Consider the following 17,039-nt stretch of genomic DNA (forward strand, 5'->3'; position numbering starts at 1 on the left):
GAGAGTCATTTCCTTTTCTGTAACATTTGAATTTACCAGATTACTTTGGAAAGCAGGAAGATGGAATAAATATTAACCAAATACAAAAAAGACTGCAGGAAGATATGAACTGATGTTGTGAATCACCAATTATGTATGTGTTCTTGGGCTGGTGAGTGACTGGTTCCTTTCACCAAGTCAAGACAACCTAAGTAAAAATTCTTTAAAAAAAAAAAAATTGCTGCCAGGTCCAGGACTTGCACTGTGGGAGTTTAGTGCCTTAATGAACAAGACACCTGCTGGCCCAGCAAAAATTCCTCTTTCTCACTTATTTCAAGTTCTACATGATATCAAAATAATTTCTATGCCCATCTACTCTGTATTTATTCAGACAAGACCCTTCACATCTGGAAATGTCCCAGGTCAACAGGGAGATCACAGATACATGTTGCATAGACACACACAAATGAAGCATGTCCATAGGATATGTTCATTCAAATGAGGTATTTAGATACCATCTCAGAGATCTGGAAGTTGACCAACAACAGCGCCTTCACTCAAAAGGGTCCCGTGAGAATGACAAAACTAGGCTGGTAGTGGAAAGTATCAAATTCATCTGCTCAGTGTCCCACTGACTTTCTAGTCTTTTGATGGTGACCTGAGCGGTCTCACCAGCTGGTGCCTGGGAGCATGCAGTCTCATGCTCACACTTTAGACACTGCTTTTTTCTGCCAAAGCTGATCCAAAGGACACTACTGATGCCATGAGGGCCCTGAAAAGGGCCTTTTTGCTTTCTTCCCATAATCACTTCAGAAACTATGAACATCGGGGTTGGCAGGTGGTGTGATGGTTAAGGGTGCTGGACTCCCACATGGTCCACTGCAGTTTGAGTCCCAGGCCCAGTGACTTCCTTTCTCACTTTCTCTCTGTCCCTCTCTTGTCAAAATAAAATAAATAAGTAATTCTTAAAAAAGAAAACCTATAAGCATTCACACTTGGGTTCATGCAGTCATTTAGAACAAGCACAAAGTGAGAAGAGGAATGCCATGTGGACCAAGCAGCTTCTGTGACCTCATGGGCATACCATCCAGTCTCCTGGTTGACCTGCCTATGGCTTCCACTCCCTACAGGTAGTGCAGACGCAGATCAGCAGCCAGAGACCAGGCTGGGCAGCCCCATACCACAGACACCTCTCTCAACTCCCTATCATAGCTGTCTCGGGAGATGAGGCCTGAAGGAGTCAGTGAAGGCTTATTTTAAAACTTTTAAACTTATTATATATAACTGGTGCTTCCATTCCATTCTCTCACGTTTGTGCAGGACACTTTTCCTTCCAGTTCACAGAAGCTTTAGAATATGATCAAGAACATGGTAATTACAGCATTATTCACAGTTACTAAGATGGAATCAACCTGAGTGCCCATGAACTGATGATGAGTGGATTGAAAAGACGTGGTACATATACACTATAAAATACTACTGAGCCATAAGGAACAACGAACCCTGACATTTGATACAAAGTGGATAAAGACTTAGTGCTAAATAAGCCAGACTATATGAAAGACACTGTATATCCCTGCTCAATATATGCCAAATGTTTGCATTCTGTGGCAAAAATTGGAAGATCTGTAGCTATAATAGTGAGAACTATAGGTTAACTAGAGACTGCATGGAAAGGAGGATGGACAGTACAGAATGAGGGGAAAGGACTCAGGAAAGAAATACTTAACAGATACAAGAACATAAAAGTTCTCTGTTGAAAATGAAGCCTATGGTAATACCATTGTCACATACCTAGCATACATACTTTGAAAACCCCTATTATGCGCTATAGAGATGTATTGGGTTGTTGGGAAAGTCATGATGCATTTTTGCATAGAAAAACAGAAAAATACATAATGATTTTCCCAATGACCTAATACAATTAAATGTGACTAAGATGGGAAAAAAAAATGAACAAAAGCAGTCCTTGGATCTGAGACTCCTTATCCCTCTGGCTTCAGGACATGACTCAACCATTCTCCAAAATGGTTATTTTTTTTTTTTCAGAACATGGTGTTTAGGGTGGGAGTATGCCAGAATTGGGGGATGAGATGTAATGTGGACACATGAGCAAAGGGACCACCAATAAAGGGCTGGGGTATGAGTTTACTAGAGGTGACCTTTATCCACCACCTGATGCCAATGCCTCAATTTGGTAGGAGGGGCTGAAGGGTGACTTGCCGCATATGGTGTTTCTCACTACTGTCTGCAGTGTCCAGGGTGCTGGCCTTCTGGTCTGCCCCAGGACTTGCCTAGCTCTCCTCTGGTTAGGCCCTGGCACCACCAATGCACTTCAATTGCACTCAGTCCTCATGGCCAAGGGTAAGTTTACTGGCCCCTTCCAGATGGAAAACTCCATACATTTCTTTTAAAAATCTTTTATTCAATAATACATATTTTTAAATAGTATGCAACTGTCTGTCATGCCATCTGCCCAGTCCTCACAAGTGGGGCCTGGTTAATGTGGTCTACTGGAAAAACAGGAGGCCATGGCAGAGGGTTATGGGGAGCAACAGTCACCAACAACCATGTTGCATACCCTTCACATTTCCCATGCTTTTTGGGTCGGGAGGAAGTCAACAGGAAGCCAAAGGCCTGTGAACCTTTTATATTCGGAAGTGAGGTTTAATACACAGTGGCGGCTGCCCTTCAGCTCGTCTAGTCTGTGCACGCCAAACCAGTCACCATGTGTGTCTGCTCATGGAACATGATCTCTACACACGTTAAGACGTTTGATTTGGTTCTTGTTCTGCTTATGGAAAAGTGAGAGGTACCGCAACAGACCTGGGGAAAGAGATGGGAGGAGGGGAAAGACGGCATTAATCAATCTGACCAGATGGGGGGTCAGCCTCCACCGTGCAGGGCTCCTTTAAGTGAAGAGTCAGGGCAGAATGCAAGTTCTACCTTCCCATGGCACTTTACAGGAGACCTATAAAGAACCTGCTTTACAATTCCAGGTTTCAAATACCCTTTTCCTTCCTCTTCTGATCCTCCAACAGTAGCCCTGAGCATGGCCTCCTGAGAGAAAGGGATGAACTTAAGACACTATGTGTCCCATAAACAGGTCTCCCAGACCCTTCCCTGGACCAAGGAAACTGATGTGGAAGCTCAAAGCCTCTTGACTGTTCGGTGCAAGTCAACCTATAAGTTCAGTAACCCTCCTCAGACCTCAGCCCATTTATCGAGGACTTCTTAGGACCAGGAATCAGACAAGGGCTTCATATTAACTAACAAACAAGCAGCAGTGAGTGAGCTCAGATATCTAACTGTCCTCTGGAAGTAGCTGTCTGGCAGGGCGTCAAAACCTTGTTTCTCCTTCCATGTCCAGCACAGCATTGTGTGTGCTGAGATGCCAGCAGTGGAATTCTAGCAGGGTCTCAGAACTGTACTAAGATACTGCAAGAACTATGCACCTGAGAAGCCGTCACACAAAAATCATTTCATGAAAATCTTCTATGGGTAAAGGAGGGTTCCACTGCTTAGTATTTGAGAAAGGCTGCATGGTACCTACGGTTAAGAAAGAAATTATTATTATTTGCCTTAAAAGTACTCCAAATGATTTCTAAGCTTCCAACTCCAGAGAAAGCACACTCAAGACACCACTGTCTGTCAATCAATAGCAGGTGTCTGCATATTTTGCAAGGAATGGAGGTGGGGAGAGATATTCATAAGCATAGGACACTGGGTTGCAAGGTCAAAGTCATGCAATAAAACAATTCCAAGAAGCAGGTATCCGAGTGGTATAAATCAGAAACAAGCATGAAGAAACAGAACTATCTCATACCACTCTAGTCCCACTTCTGTTCAAGTCTTCATATCAAGGTGATTTAACTGCAATCACCACCCACCCATCTTTGCACTTCAAGGTTTAACCCCTCCTCCCCCCACCCCCCCAAGACAGGAAATACAAGTTAAGGTCCTCATAGCAATGGTTTGTCTTCCACTTGGGAAGGCTCGGTATTGTCAACATTTTTATTTAGGAAACAGGATTTAACATGGCATTTTTCTTCCCTCTAAGGGCAGCAGCACATAAATCATACATCAGTCATCCAGTGATACAAAGAGGTGGCCAATTGTGTCTAAAGTAGTCACTCCTAAAGGATCACAACCCAGGCAGTGTTGCTTTTCTGCAAACAGAAGGCTCCATAGTTCTTGAAGATCATCCAAGCTTTCCACTGGATGTCAAGATTTTTGTCCCAACCTCTTAGTCAACATTTACAGCAAGAAGAGCCACAAGTGAAAAACTGTTAATTTATTGGTTCAAAGTTTTTTAAGGTTTTTTTTTTTTTTTTCTTTTTAAAACAATCCCCAATACATGCAGTTCAGGGTTAAGTATCACATTTGTAGCACATTGTTGAGTCTTCACACAAAGTATGCACCACCTGTATAATTCCATCACACTTCTTTTTCCAGCCTCTACAATACCTAGTTGGGGGTGTTTTCATTAACACATTCTAATAGTTGAAAAACTGGTTTTCTTGGCCAGATGTCTCTCTACCATTTCCCCTCTTCCCATCTTCCCCTGGGGTTAGTTTTTAAAGGCAGGACACTATTCAGTCATAATTGATTAAGCTCATTGACAAACTTTGGCTTCTTACGTCCTCACGTGGACCCTGTTTTTGCTCTCGGAATAGTTTATATTTAAATGCCTGTGATTCTGATCAGTTATTAACTGCTCATTTATCTACAGGAAGGAAATCTGCTTTTCTCCTGCAGGTGTTCATGCAATAACAGGTTTTTTAACTAATCATTTAATCTGAACTGGCATTAAAGGAAACTGTTAACTGGGCTCTTAGATCTATTTCGATGCATATTAAAAAATTCCTCCAATTGTGTCCCAAAGTAGTTCTGCCTCTGTCCTCATCAATGCAGCACCTGGGAGAACCTAAGTCATTTCCCTGAGTAGGCACAGACTGTGAGATCCATGACACCCAGCTCTCAGAACTCAGCACCTGACCGAGAGCACCACTTTTCCATCCCACTGGAACCAATCCAGGGGCAGTGCCCTCCCCAGGGCATGTTCCAGAAGACGAACTTGGTGTCCCCTCAATTTATCCCCTCAAGAAGTATGTTTCCACCTCTAGATCTGCCTTTAGTCTCGGTTTCGTATTGGTTCCTTTTAACTGCCCCCCCCCCTTCTCTCCAAGCTCCCAAGGACTGTGCTCTTCTCTGTTTCCTCTAATCAGTCAGTCTGAGAGTACCCTCCTCTCTGCAAGGGAATACATTTGCTTTAAACCTTGTGAGTGCTGCTGAGTGCTACAGAATGTCCGTTAGGAGATCCAGCTGAGTGACTGACACTTAAGTGCCTCACTGAACCAGCATCAGCATTTCTCTTGTAAGAAGACCCAGGCATGCCTGGTCTGCATTGTACACTCAATGGCTTCTCCACCCAGCCACCCACCACAGGGACAGGACAGGAGCAAGGCCAGCTGATCTGATCCAGGAGAGTGAGAATGCCGCCAGGCCACATTATTATTTAGTACTTTAGTTCCACTCTCCCAAGGGATTTCTCAGCCCAGGTGAACCCTGCAACTATACTCACCCATGGCCAAGAAACAATGAGATATCAATTGGGATTTGGCATAGGAACCTTCTGCTCTCACCACACCAGGTCTATGTTTTGAACATAGGCAGTACCTGAGATGATAGTGTAACACTACCCTGTTCCCCACATTTTTTGCTTTTCTTCAGGGAATAATTAAGTCCTTATCGTAGGCACTTTTAACCTGTTATAAGGTAATGAACAAACAAATGAAAATTACTGAGATGAATGTAAGAATATGCTAACTGAAAAGGATACCAAGATGGCAAATTTACCATAGTTTATTTAGTCTGTAAGACTAGACTCCCGCTTCCACACATATGTGTGTGCACACACACATGCACACACACTCTTTTGGAACTCTCTAAGATCCTGTCCTAATCAGGTAAATACTTTAAAACCTCAGGGGAGCTAGGTCCACCCGGATACAAAATGGTCTTGGAGACAGGTAAAAGAGGTCTGGACTGACTTCAGTTTGGGAAAATACGGCCAAGGTGTCAAACCAGACCCAGAAGGGAGTGAGCATTTCCAACCCAGTTATGCTCTAAGTCTAAGGCATGAAGAGAGGTAACAAGTACAAGTGCTGGAAAAGTAAACTATGCTTACAAAGGAAGATTACTTCTGTGTCAAAGCTGCAGTTACAGAACCCAAGGACAGGCAGGCTAGCTGCGTCTGTCCCAACTAAATCACGGTCAGAGGGAGGCAGAGGTCAATCACCTGACTCTTCTCCTCCAGGTGCTTTTATTTAAGCCTCTGGGGGACACGAGGAAAAGAAATGGGGTTACTGCTTCGGCAAAACCCTCCAGTAGGTTCCTCTTGCCTGGTCCAGACAGGCAACTTAAAATAACAGAAAGGCAGGGGACAGGGGAGTAGGTGATAAGGAGGATCTGGGAGGTAGGGGAGCAGAAAAGACACACAGTGGCACATCTCCCTGATCATAACCAACGGCCAGTATTGCCTGTAAGGGCACATAGGAAGGCTTTTGATAATCCGAAACACTGAGTTTTGCTGTCTGACATATCAATACCGGTTCAGCTGAGAGCTCACATCCTGTCTTTGATTTTCAGGTAGAACAAACATTAATATACAGAATGTGCAATGCAGGCAGGCAATATTGGTATGAGAACCTTAACTGAATGCATTTCTTGGCTTTGGGATTTTGTTTTTTATTTTTTAATCTGTTAACTCTACAGAAGAGTTTCTTTCATTTGCATTTTAAATTCTCACAGACCAAACAACAAAAATAGAATCTACATTTAGATAGGACCTGCTACCAATACCAATACAATTTTATTGGAATATGGAATGTAAACAGATGTTTCAAACAAACAATCTAACCTTATAAAAATGTATGGCGTTATTAAATAATTAATAAAGAAATCCTAAAGTGTAATGTGATGGTAGTCACCTCTAGTTCTATCCTAAGTGTGTGAAGTCCCCAGAGCTGTGGCAGGGCTCTGCAGCTGGGGTGAGGGGACTGTCTGCAAACCACACTGATGACAAGTCCCGCAAATGAAATCAGCCCTATTTTTTTTTTTTTTAAAAACAAAATCTAGCTTCCTTCCCCTGCTAACATTAGGGTTAGCACAATGGATCCAAAGCTTTAACACTTGCTCCACTCCCTTCCCCAAGCCCCTTGAATATTCTTCTCCTCTCAGTTGCTTGAGTTTTCAAATGGCCTTGCCCACACAACTCCAGTACCTGCATGCGAGAAAGACTTATCTTTGCTATCACATTCATGTCTCACATATCAGAGCTTAAAAATGCGTATTACCCTGATTACAGTGGGAAAACTGTTTCTCATGGGGATAAAAAGAGGGAAGAGGGACAGGCAATACATTTTTTCATTAAGTCTTTCCTGAATAAATTTTAATGGGATGTTTTCCTCTCTCCCAACCTGCCTGAAGCCTGACTTTCCAGCCTTAGTTCTAGTTTTGAACAAAAATGTCTTTCTTTCAGGCAGGTGCACTAAAATACGTGCACACACAGGGATGTGCTGGGAAATGGTGAGATTTTCCTTACAAGACTGCAAAAAAAAAAAAAAAATAGGAAAGAAAAAAGGCTAAAGAAAAAGGTAGCAATAATATTTTATGGTTAGGCAAATCAACAAAGGTTACAGTGAGCTCCAAGTCATGCACTTAGCATGGAAGTTTTGAACGAGAGTTTTGAAGAGACTGATGGACCTGTTTATGGCATCGCAAGGTTTATAGTGATGCCTGCTGACATCAAAGAGGACTCTCTCTTGTGAACATGACTGCAGTTTCCTCCCAAATGAATACACTTAGAGGAAAACTGCAGGGATGAGGTACATTTCCTGGAGAACTCATGTCATAAAAAAATACATAAAACATGAATTTGTAAAAGAGCTTAAAAAAAAATACTGTCACTGTTTTCATATCTCCTTTTTCATAAATGAGGCTGGTGTGTCAGTATAGACTGCTGACGATTTGCTAAAACTTGAGTCTGAATCTCACCAAAGGAAACCCAGACCACAATGGAATAGATAGGAAGTCAGATATTCAGAGCTTGTTGACTGAACGGGTTAATTCAACAGAGGTGCCCTGTTAAATCAAGGTGAATGGACAACAACTCCGAGTCTCTCATCTCCCATGCATTCCAAAGGGAGCGTTCCCTCGGGTCCTGAACTATGTGCATCCGCATGCTGCCACATGGCAGCTCCCTGCAGACTAGTACTGGGGAGTTTCTTTCTTTTTGACAGACTTTTAGGTCTTTACTCTTCTTTGCATTTAGAAGGAATTAGAATCTCTTTATCACACTGTAGTTTTCCTTCAAGATTTGTGTTTGGTTGGTTGGTTTATTGGCAAGCATCAATGCCGCATTACCCGTCGCTTCCCAGTCTTCATCGTGCTGCCGTGAGACCGCTGGACAGCACAGCGTTGTCTGCACACGGCTGGGACTGCTCCTTCACCACAGGGTCTGCAAGAAAGCAGGAGGTGAGTCAGAGGGGCTGTTGAGTGCAGATGGGGTGCCACGGCGATCTCCACTCCCAGTGATACAGGGACCCCGAGACAGACTGACAGGCAGGTCAGCGACAGCAGGGCAAGAGAGAAACCACAAAGTGCAGACACTGAAAAATGATCAGGGGAATTGTTCTCCCAGTCAACGTTTATTTCCTCAGAGTACAAACTCCACTACTGAGAGGCACAAAAACCCTAATTTCCCACCTCAAAATTTCTACTAATTTTATGTATTATTTTCTTTGAATACTAATGTCACACCCAATTCCTAATTTCTTCAGAGAATGTGTAGTAACAAGCACCTCAGAGAAAAGGAAAAATAAAAAGAAGCTTCAAAAGACCTACTAATTTTAAAAAATTATTTAATTTTATTTATTCACTCATTTATTTTAATTTGACTAGAGAGAAAGTGAGAAAGCACATCACCAGGTCCAGGACTCAAACCGTTGTTGGCCATGTGGGAGTGTCCAATGCCTTAACCACCATGCCGCCTGCTGGTCCCAGAAGACCTACTAATTTTAAGCAACAGCAGTTTAAAATTCTTTAAAGTGAAGTAGGATGCATATTCACAAAAGGAGATGGGCTGGGAATTAAAATGTTTCAAAATTAGTGTTCTTATTTGCTCTAACTCAAAGGGTGAAAATAGCTCTCTGTGCCAGATGTTATAAAGAGGACGTCTGAGTGGCACCTGGTTTGAGGTCTAGATGGCTGAAGTGGCAAAACCTTTTAAATCAGCTGTTTCCTTAAGTTTGTGAATTGTATGTGTAGGACCACAGCAAAATATTCTTCAGGCAAGGATTTAATCTCCAAAGAAAAAGGAAAGAGAGCACATTGGTCAAACAGACAAAAACTCTGGGGGATAAACATTTCCATCTTGAGCCAGCAGGTGGCATGAAGGTTAAGGCAACTGGATCCCAAATGGCTGACTGTATGGTTCAAGTCCTGGACCCAGCAGCTTGAAAAAAGTTGCCCAGTGCATATGTGTGGGCGCTCATAATCTTGACAGGATAATGGAGGAAATGGAGCTGTGGCGTGGCTATTCTCAATTGGGGGTGATCTCTCACTTTCTCTCACTAGTTCTGCCTATCTTTCTCTCTCTCTCTTTCTCTCTCACACACATACACTCACACACACACACACACACACACACACACACACAACTTTCCCTCTCTCTAGTTCTCTCTTTCTTTCCAGGGAACACGCACGCCCTATAGCAAACTGGAAAAAAAAAGTTTTTATCTTGATTCAGTCTGAACTGAGAAGTCACTTAACCTCGTGACTGGACTAAACCAATTTAACATGGCTGATAATCTGAGAAACGTTTACCTGAAGCATACATTCCAGTGGGAAGGCCTTAACGCACACAGAGCAATAGACAACCACATAAACTAAATGTACACACATATTTAAGGCAGCAGCTTAGTTAGAACTTCAGGCATTTGCAGGCCTGCTTTCCTTTCCTCAAATTCTATTTACATGTTTTGTCCTTTAGAAATATAGTGGTGGGCCAGCCAGCGCCACAGTGGTTAAGGTAGCTAAATCCTACATGGATTTAGCATGGACATGCGGGTAAACATGCCAGGTGTGTGTGCATGCCATATATGCATGCCCAAAATGCAGAGACAGAGAAATGAAGAGATTGAGATGTGACCATTCCCCATGCGTGGGGGTGCTTTCTTATTCATTCTCTCTCTCTCTCTCTCTCTCTCTGGCAAGCACATGTGCCCTCGGGAAAAATACTTTTTAAAAAAGAAGAAATATACAGTGTTTATCTCACTACTATGCGTTTTTGCTTTTTTTTTTTTGAGAGAGAGGTTTTTGCTATAGGGCACATGCGCTCGACAGAGAGACAGAAAGACAGAAAGTGAGAAATCATACCCCCAGGGGGCATGGCCACGCCGCAATCCCTTCTCTTCTAACCTCCTCTTGGGATTCTGGGCACGCACATACATGTACCCAGCATATCTTACTACTTTAAACTAATTTCTTGTTTATTTTTTTTTGAGAGGATAAATAATCTCTAAGGAGGTTTCCACAAAAATGTATATATAGTCACCCCTCCGTATCTGTGGGGGGTATTGGTTTTAGGATCCCCTAGTATACCAAAATCTGCCTTTACATATAATAGTGTAGTATCTGCATATAATCCACCCATATCCACCACATACTTCAGCTTGTGTCCAGATTACGTTTGATGTCCAAATGAAATGTTAATGCCATGTAAATAGCTGTTATACTGTATAGCTGTTTAGGGAATGACAAGGGAAAAAAAAGCCTGTACATGTCTGGTACAGATGCAACCATCACAGGCCTAACTATGCAGTTCATATTAGTGGCAAGGTAACATTTTTTTATTCTTGGTTGGCTGGGAGAGCTGACTGTATCTGAACCAATTTTAGATACTAGCTCTCTAATAACTTAGGTGACAGCGAGTGGTCAAACAGACTAAACTCAAGGGAGCTACAGCCAGTGAATAAGCAAATACCTTTGGGATCAAGACACTGATCTGCAGAATTGTCTCAACTGTCTTGAACAAATGAGGCCAAACTTCAAAAATGATCTGATTCGAATACATAGAATTCTTTATTGCCTCAAAAAAGAAAAGTAAAAGATTTTTTTTTCCTTTCATAAATTATACCCGCTGAAAACAGTCCCTGGAGACTTACAGAAGTAGGGGTGCTCCATGGCCTCTTTGGCAGTCAGTCTCTGTTGATGGTCGTATCGCAGAAGTTTGTCCAGAAGGTCTAGGGCCTCAGGGCTGACAAGATGTCTATTCTCACTATGGATAAAGTTTTCCCAGCGTTTCCGAGAATGCCTAGGAAGAAAATTAAAGCATTAGTATAACTGAGATACTAAATTCAATAAGAAGCTTTATTTATAGGGCTAAAGCCAATGATTTCTTAGACTTCTACTGGTACCAGCCCTACCCCCCAGGGTTACATCATAGCATTCGGAAACACAATAGTATTTGTGATGAGATTAATAGAATTAATTAAAACTTCTACCTCTGACTTAGAATTGACAGAACCTTTGTAGATTATTCCAAGAAGTTTTAAATTGTCACTCATTTACTTTTCAACACTACTGCACTGCAAATTTAATATGCTTTAAAATTTACTAACTTTTTTTTTTTTTTTGGAGAGGTTTTTGCTATAGGGCACATGCACTCACCAGAAAGACAGAGAGAGACAGAGAGACAGAAAGCGAGAAATCCCCCCCCCCCCAGGAGGGATGGCCGTGCTGCAATCCCTTCTCCTTTAGTCTTCTCTCGGGATCTTGGGCACGCACGCACACGTGCCCAGCATGAGTTTAAGCCGCCAGATCCGAGACTTAAATCATGGTCGATTACATGGGAGTCTAGCGACATAGCCATTACGTCAACCGCTGGTCCCAAAATTAACTAACTTATAGAAAATCTATTACAGAGAAGAAACTATATATCTTTTATTCGTAGAATCATCTCAGCTTTCCAAGATTTGAGATTAAAATAAACATTTGCTGTGCCAAAAAGGCTTTTTTTCTGTAATATTATGTTTTCCATTTTTTTAAAACTGATAATCTCTTGAAAGTAAAATGATTAGAAGACCTGTAGACAATGCCCAAATACCTCAAAATAAGTTGAAGATAATAAGCATGGGGAGGAAAAAGAAGAGTATTTCCATTGTGTTATGACTGGAAAAGGGAAATAAAGTGATTTGGCTAACCTTTCCACTTCTGAAATGAAGTAAAGGTAAGCCCTCTTTCTTTCCCTCTCTTACTTACTGTCCCAGGATATCGTTGAAGTGTGGATCTAGGTCTATGTGATACTTCTTCAGATACCCATACAGTTCATCTGTACCCAGAACCTTGGCAATGCGAACAAGCTGAAACACAAAACAAACTGACCAAATCACTGAGCACAGAACTCGCTGTGAGCCTGTGAGGACGCTGCACCAGGGGATCAGAAGACTTCCACACCACTCAATCCCCAGGAACCACATACACATGTGAGTTTGGGGCAGGCAAACAGACCCAAGGACACGAAGTTCACACAATGTGAATTTCCAAACTGACTTTAAAATGATAATACAACTTAAGTCAATATTTAAGAAGCTGACGATTATGGAAGCACCACAATCTAATGACAAGAATCTAGTTTTACTGGGCAAAGAGGAGCCTGACTTCTTTGTAGGTTGGCTCTGGAAGCCTGCCATGGATGGTATTGTTTGTCTCTGTAACTCTGGGAACCTGGCAACTACAGACAAAATTCTGTGAAATTCTTTATCTGGAAGAAAAGTTGATATGCAAACACTGAATGATATTTCGTGGCTTAACAATAGTATTTCTGAGATAGGAATATTATTTATTTTCCTTCTATCTAAGAATGCTACCTATTTTATTTTCTTGGCATTCGTGCTCAAGTAAATAACAGCCAGATGGTGTCTGCTCACCTGGTCATAGTTGTCCTGGCCATGGAAGAAGGGCTCCTTTCGAAAGATCATGCTTGCTAACATGCAGCCCAGACTCCACATGTCCAAGCTATAATCATACATCTGGGAAGGGAGAACAGTCAGTCAGCCAAGGATGTTAAAAACCTATGTTTCTGACCTGTTTCCAGTCTTCATTTGACCTTTACAGATATTTATTTTAAAATTAAAAGCTTTCGGGATCAGCAGATGGTGTAGCGGTTACGTCGCTGGACTCCCACATGGCCGACTGAAGTCCGAGTCCCAGAGCTAGAGGCTTGAAACTCAGGCCGGCGCATGTGCTTGTGTGCCCAAGATCCCTAGAGGAGAATGGAGAAGGGATTGCGGTATGGCCAGTAGCCCTGGGAGGTGATTTCTAGCTTTCTGTCTCTCTGGTGAGCACACGCACCCTATAGCAAAAATCTCTTAAAAAAAAATTGGAGAGGTTTTTGCTATAGGGCACATGCACTCACCAGAAAGACAGAGAGAGACAGAGAGACAGAAAGCGAGAAATCACCCCCCCCCCAGGAGGGATGGCCGTGCTGCAATCCCTTCTCCTTTAGTCTTCTCTCGGGATCTTGGGCACGCACGCACACGTGCCCAGCATGAGTTTAAGCCGCCAGATCCGAGACTTAAATCATGGTCGATTACATGGGAGTCTAGCGACATAGCCATTACGTCAACCGCTGGTCCCAAAATTAACTAACTTATAGAAAATCTATTACAGAGAAGAAACTATATATCTTTTATTCGTAGAATCATCTCAGCTTTCCAAGATTTGAGATTAAAATAAACATTTGCTGTGCCAAAAAGGCTTTTTTTCTGTAATATTATGTTTTCCATTTTTTTAAAACTGATAATCTCTTGAAAGTAAAATGATTAGAAGACCTGTAGACAATGCCCAAATACCTCAAAATAAGTTGAAGATAATAAGCATGGGGAGGAAAAAGAAGAGTATTTCCATTGTGTTATGACTGGAAAAGGGAAATAAAGTGATTTGGCTAACCTTTCCACTTCTGAAATGAAGTAAAGGTAAGCCCTCTTTCTTTCCCTCTCTTACTTACTGTCCCAGGATATCGTTGAAGTGTGGATCTAGGTCTATGTGATACTTCTTCAGATACCCATACAGTTCATCTGTACCCAGAACCTTGGCAATGCGAACAAGCTGAAACACAAAACAAACTGACCAAATCACTGAGCACAGAACTCGCTGTGAGCCTGTGAGGACGCTGCACCAGGGGATCAGAAGACTTCCACACCACTCAATCCCCAGGAACCACATACACATGTGAGTTTGGGGCAGGCAAACAGACCCAAGGACACGAAGTTCACACAATGTGAATTTCCAAACTGACTTTAAAATGATAATACAACTTAAGTCAATATTTAAGAAGCTGACGATTATGGAAGCACCACAATCTAATGACAAGAATCTAGTTTTACTGGGCAAAGAGGAGCCTGACTTCTTTGTAGGTTGGCTCTGGAAGCCTGCCATGGATGGTATTGTTTGTCTCTGTAACTCTGGGAACCTGGCAACTACAGACAAAATTCTGTGAAATTCTTTATCTGGAAGAAAAGTTGATATGCAAACACTGAATGATATTTCGTGGCTTAACAATAGTATTTCTGAGATAGGAATATTATTTATTTTCCTTCTATCTAAGAATGCTACCTATTTTATTTTCTTGGCATTCGTGCTCAAGTAAATAACAGCCAGATGGTGTCTGCTCACCTGGTCATAGTTGTCCTGGCCATGGAAGAAGGGCTCCTTTCGAAAGATCATGCTTGCTAACATGCAGCCCAGACTCCACATGTCCAAGCTATAATCATACATCTGGGAAGGGAGAACAGTCAGTCAGCCAAGGATGTTAAAAACCTATGTTTCTGACCTGTTTCCAGTCTTCATTTGACCTTTACAGATATTTATTTTAAAATTAAAAGCTTTCGGGATCAGCAGATGGTGTAGCGGTTACGTCGCTGGACTCCCACATGGCCGACTGAAGTCCGAGTCCCAGAGCTAGAGGCTTGAAACTCAGGCCGGCGCATGTGCTTGTGTGCCCAAGATCCCTAGAGGAGAATGGAGAAGGGATTGCGGTATGGCCAGTAGCCCTGGGAGGTGATTTCTAGCTTTCTGTCTCTCTGGTGAGCACACGCACCCTATAGCAAAAATCTCTTAAAAAAAAAAAAAAAGAAAAGAAAAAGAATTAGCAGGTTTCCCATTCCCCACACAAGTAGCTGACAGAAATCTAAAATTGCACTTGGGGACTGAATAATGTTTGATTGGGTTTTGAACGTATCTAAACCTACCAAATATACTGTAAACCAGAAAAAGCCCCATGGAGGTATAAAAGTAACCCAGAACAGCTCCACTAAGAGACTTACCTGATAGTCCACGAGGAGCTCTGGTCCTTTGAAGTACCTTGAGGCTACACGGACATTGTATTCCTGAGCAGGATGATAAAACTCTGCCAGGCCCCAGTCTATCAGCCGCAGCTACAAATATGACAAAACATGCAAAAGAAGCATTTTTAAATGTCTGTGCCTTAAAACAAAGCCACATCACCTTAGGTAACAATGACTTAGTCACAAAAAATGCGAGCAGGTGTACTGGTTTAAAAATTACACTTTCAGGGGCCAGCAGGTAGCATAGTCGTGAAGGGTGCTCGACTCCCACATGGCCAACTGTGGTATGAGTCCTGGATCTGGAGATTTGCTTTCTCACTTTCTCTCTCTCTCCCTTGTCAAATTAAAATAAGTAAATAAATAAATAATTCTTTTTTTTTTTTTGGAGAGGGTTTTTGATACAGGGCGTGTGCGCTCGCCAGAAAGAGACAGAGACACAAAAAGCGAGAAATCACCCCTCCCCGGGGGGAGGGGGGATGGCCCTGCCACAATCCTCCTCAATTCCCCTCTTGGGATCTTGGGCACGCATGCACATGCACCCAGCATGAGTTTAAGCCACTGGGTCCAGGACCTGAACCTCAGTCAACTACATGAGAGTTCAGTGACATAGCCATTACGCTAACTGCTGGTCCCAATAAATAATTCTAAAAAAAAAAAAAAAATTACACTTTCAGAGGCCAGAAGGTGGTGTGGTGGTTAAGGCGCTGGATTCCCATATGGTCAACTACGGTTTGACTCCTCAACCTGATGGCTTGCTTTCTCACTTTCCTCTTCTCTTTCTGTCTCTCTGGTGAGTGCATGTGCCCTACAGCAAATTAAAAAATATATAATAATAAAAATAAGTAAATCATTATGTTAAAACATTACACTTTCAGCAACCGCATTGGCGGGGCAGGGGAGGTCATGTCTAGGACAGGGGAGTCAGAATGCCTTTTGTTTTTTCCTTCTTTTTTTTTTCACAATTTAAACTACCCTGGCTTACTACTCACTGGTTCAGTAGAGTTCAACTTTTTTCCTGCCTCCTCACCACTTACGTGGGTAATACACGCCCCCATCACTCTCAGTGTTTTATAAAAACTCCAGGTATAACCAAAATGGCTGGGGACATATGCCTCCTCCAGGATAGCAGCACTGCTCTAGCTTTCCATTTATCTAACACTAGTGGACACTTCACCCACCAATCAGGGACCATCAGAACTGGATACAAAAACAGGAGGGACCCGAGCGTACTCTTAAGGCCAGGCAGACTGGTTTGAGGGTCATTAAGAAGTGAAGTAGAAACCACCAGCTGTAGTTTCTTTCTGAGGCCCTCCAGAAAACTATGACCAAAATAAAACAAGTAAGTGCACGCAGGGTCATGTCTACTTTCCTGTGTGCTATGCCATGCCACGTCAAAACCACCCTGGAGGGAACCAGCAGTTAGCGTAATGGCTATGTCGCTGGACTCCCACGTAGTCGACCGCGGTTCGCGTCCTGGACCCGGTGGCTTAAAACTCACGCCGGGCGCGTGTGCGTACGTGCCCAAGATCCCGAGAGGAGAATGGAGGAGAAGGGATTGCGGCGTGACCATCCCCCCTGGGGGGTGATTTCTCGCTTTCTGTCTCTATGTCTCTCTCTGTCTGGCGAGCGCACGCGCCCTATAGCGAAAAA

General features: G+C 42.7%; 1 protein-coding gene across 5 annotated transcripts in view; it reads right to left on the reverse strand.

The window, feature by feature from the left end:
- Positions 1 to 2,420: 2,420 nt before the first annotated feature.
- CSNK2A2 (casein kinase 2 alpha 2) overlaps positions 2,421 to 17,039 on the reverse strand; it is a gene marked incomplete at its 5' end in the record, with an annotated part of 52,255 nt that continues 37,636 nt past the window's right edge. For 3 of the 5 annotated variants that reach the window (XM_014587794.1, XM_027771858.1, XM_014587792.1), the window contains 5 exon segments: positions 3,944 to 8,500; positions 11,208 to 11,356; positions 14,051 to 14,151; positions 14,719 to 14,820; positions 15,369 to 15,479. In XM_014587794.1, the coding sequence (XP_014443280.1) occupies positions 8,424 to 8,500; positions 11,208 to 11,356; positions 14,051 to 14,151; positions 14,719 to 14,820; positions 15,369 to 15,479 (540 nt within the window). 5 annotated transcript variants of the gene reach the window in all.

Source organism: Tupaia chinensis, unplaced genomic scaffold (genome assembly GCF_000334495.1).
Source record: "Tupaia chinensis unplaced genomic scaffold, TupChi_1.0 Scaffold000235_1, whole genome shotgun sequence".
Taxonomy (NCBI): domain Eukaryota; kingdom Metazoa; phylum Chordata; class Mammalia; order Scandentia; family Tupaiidae; genus Tupaia; species Tupaia belangeri.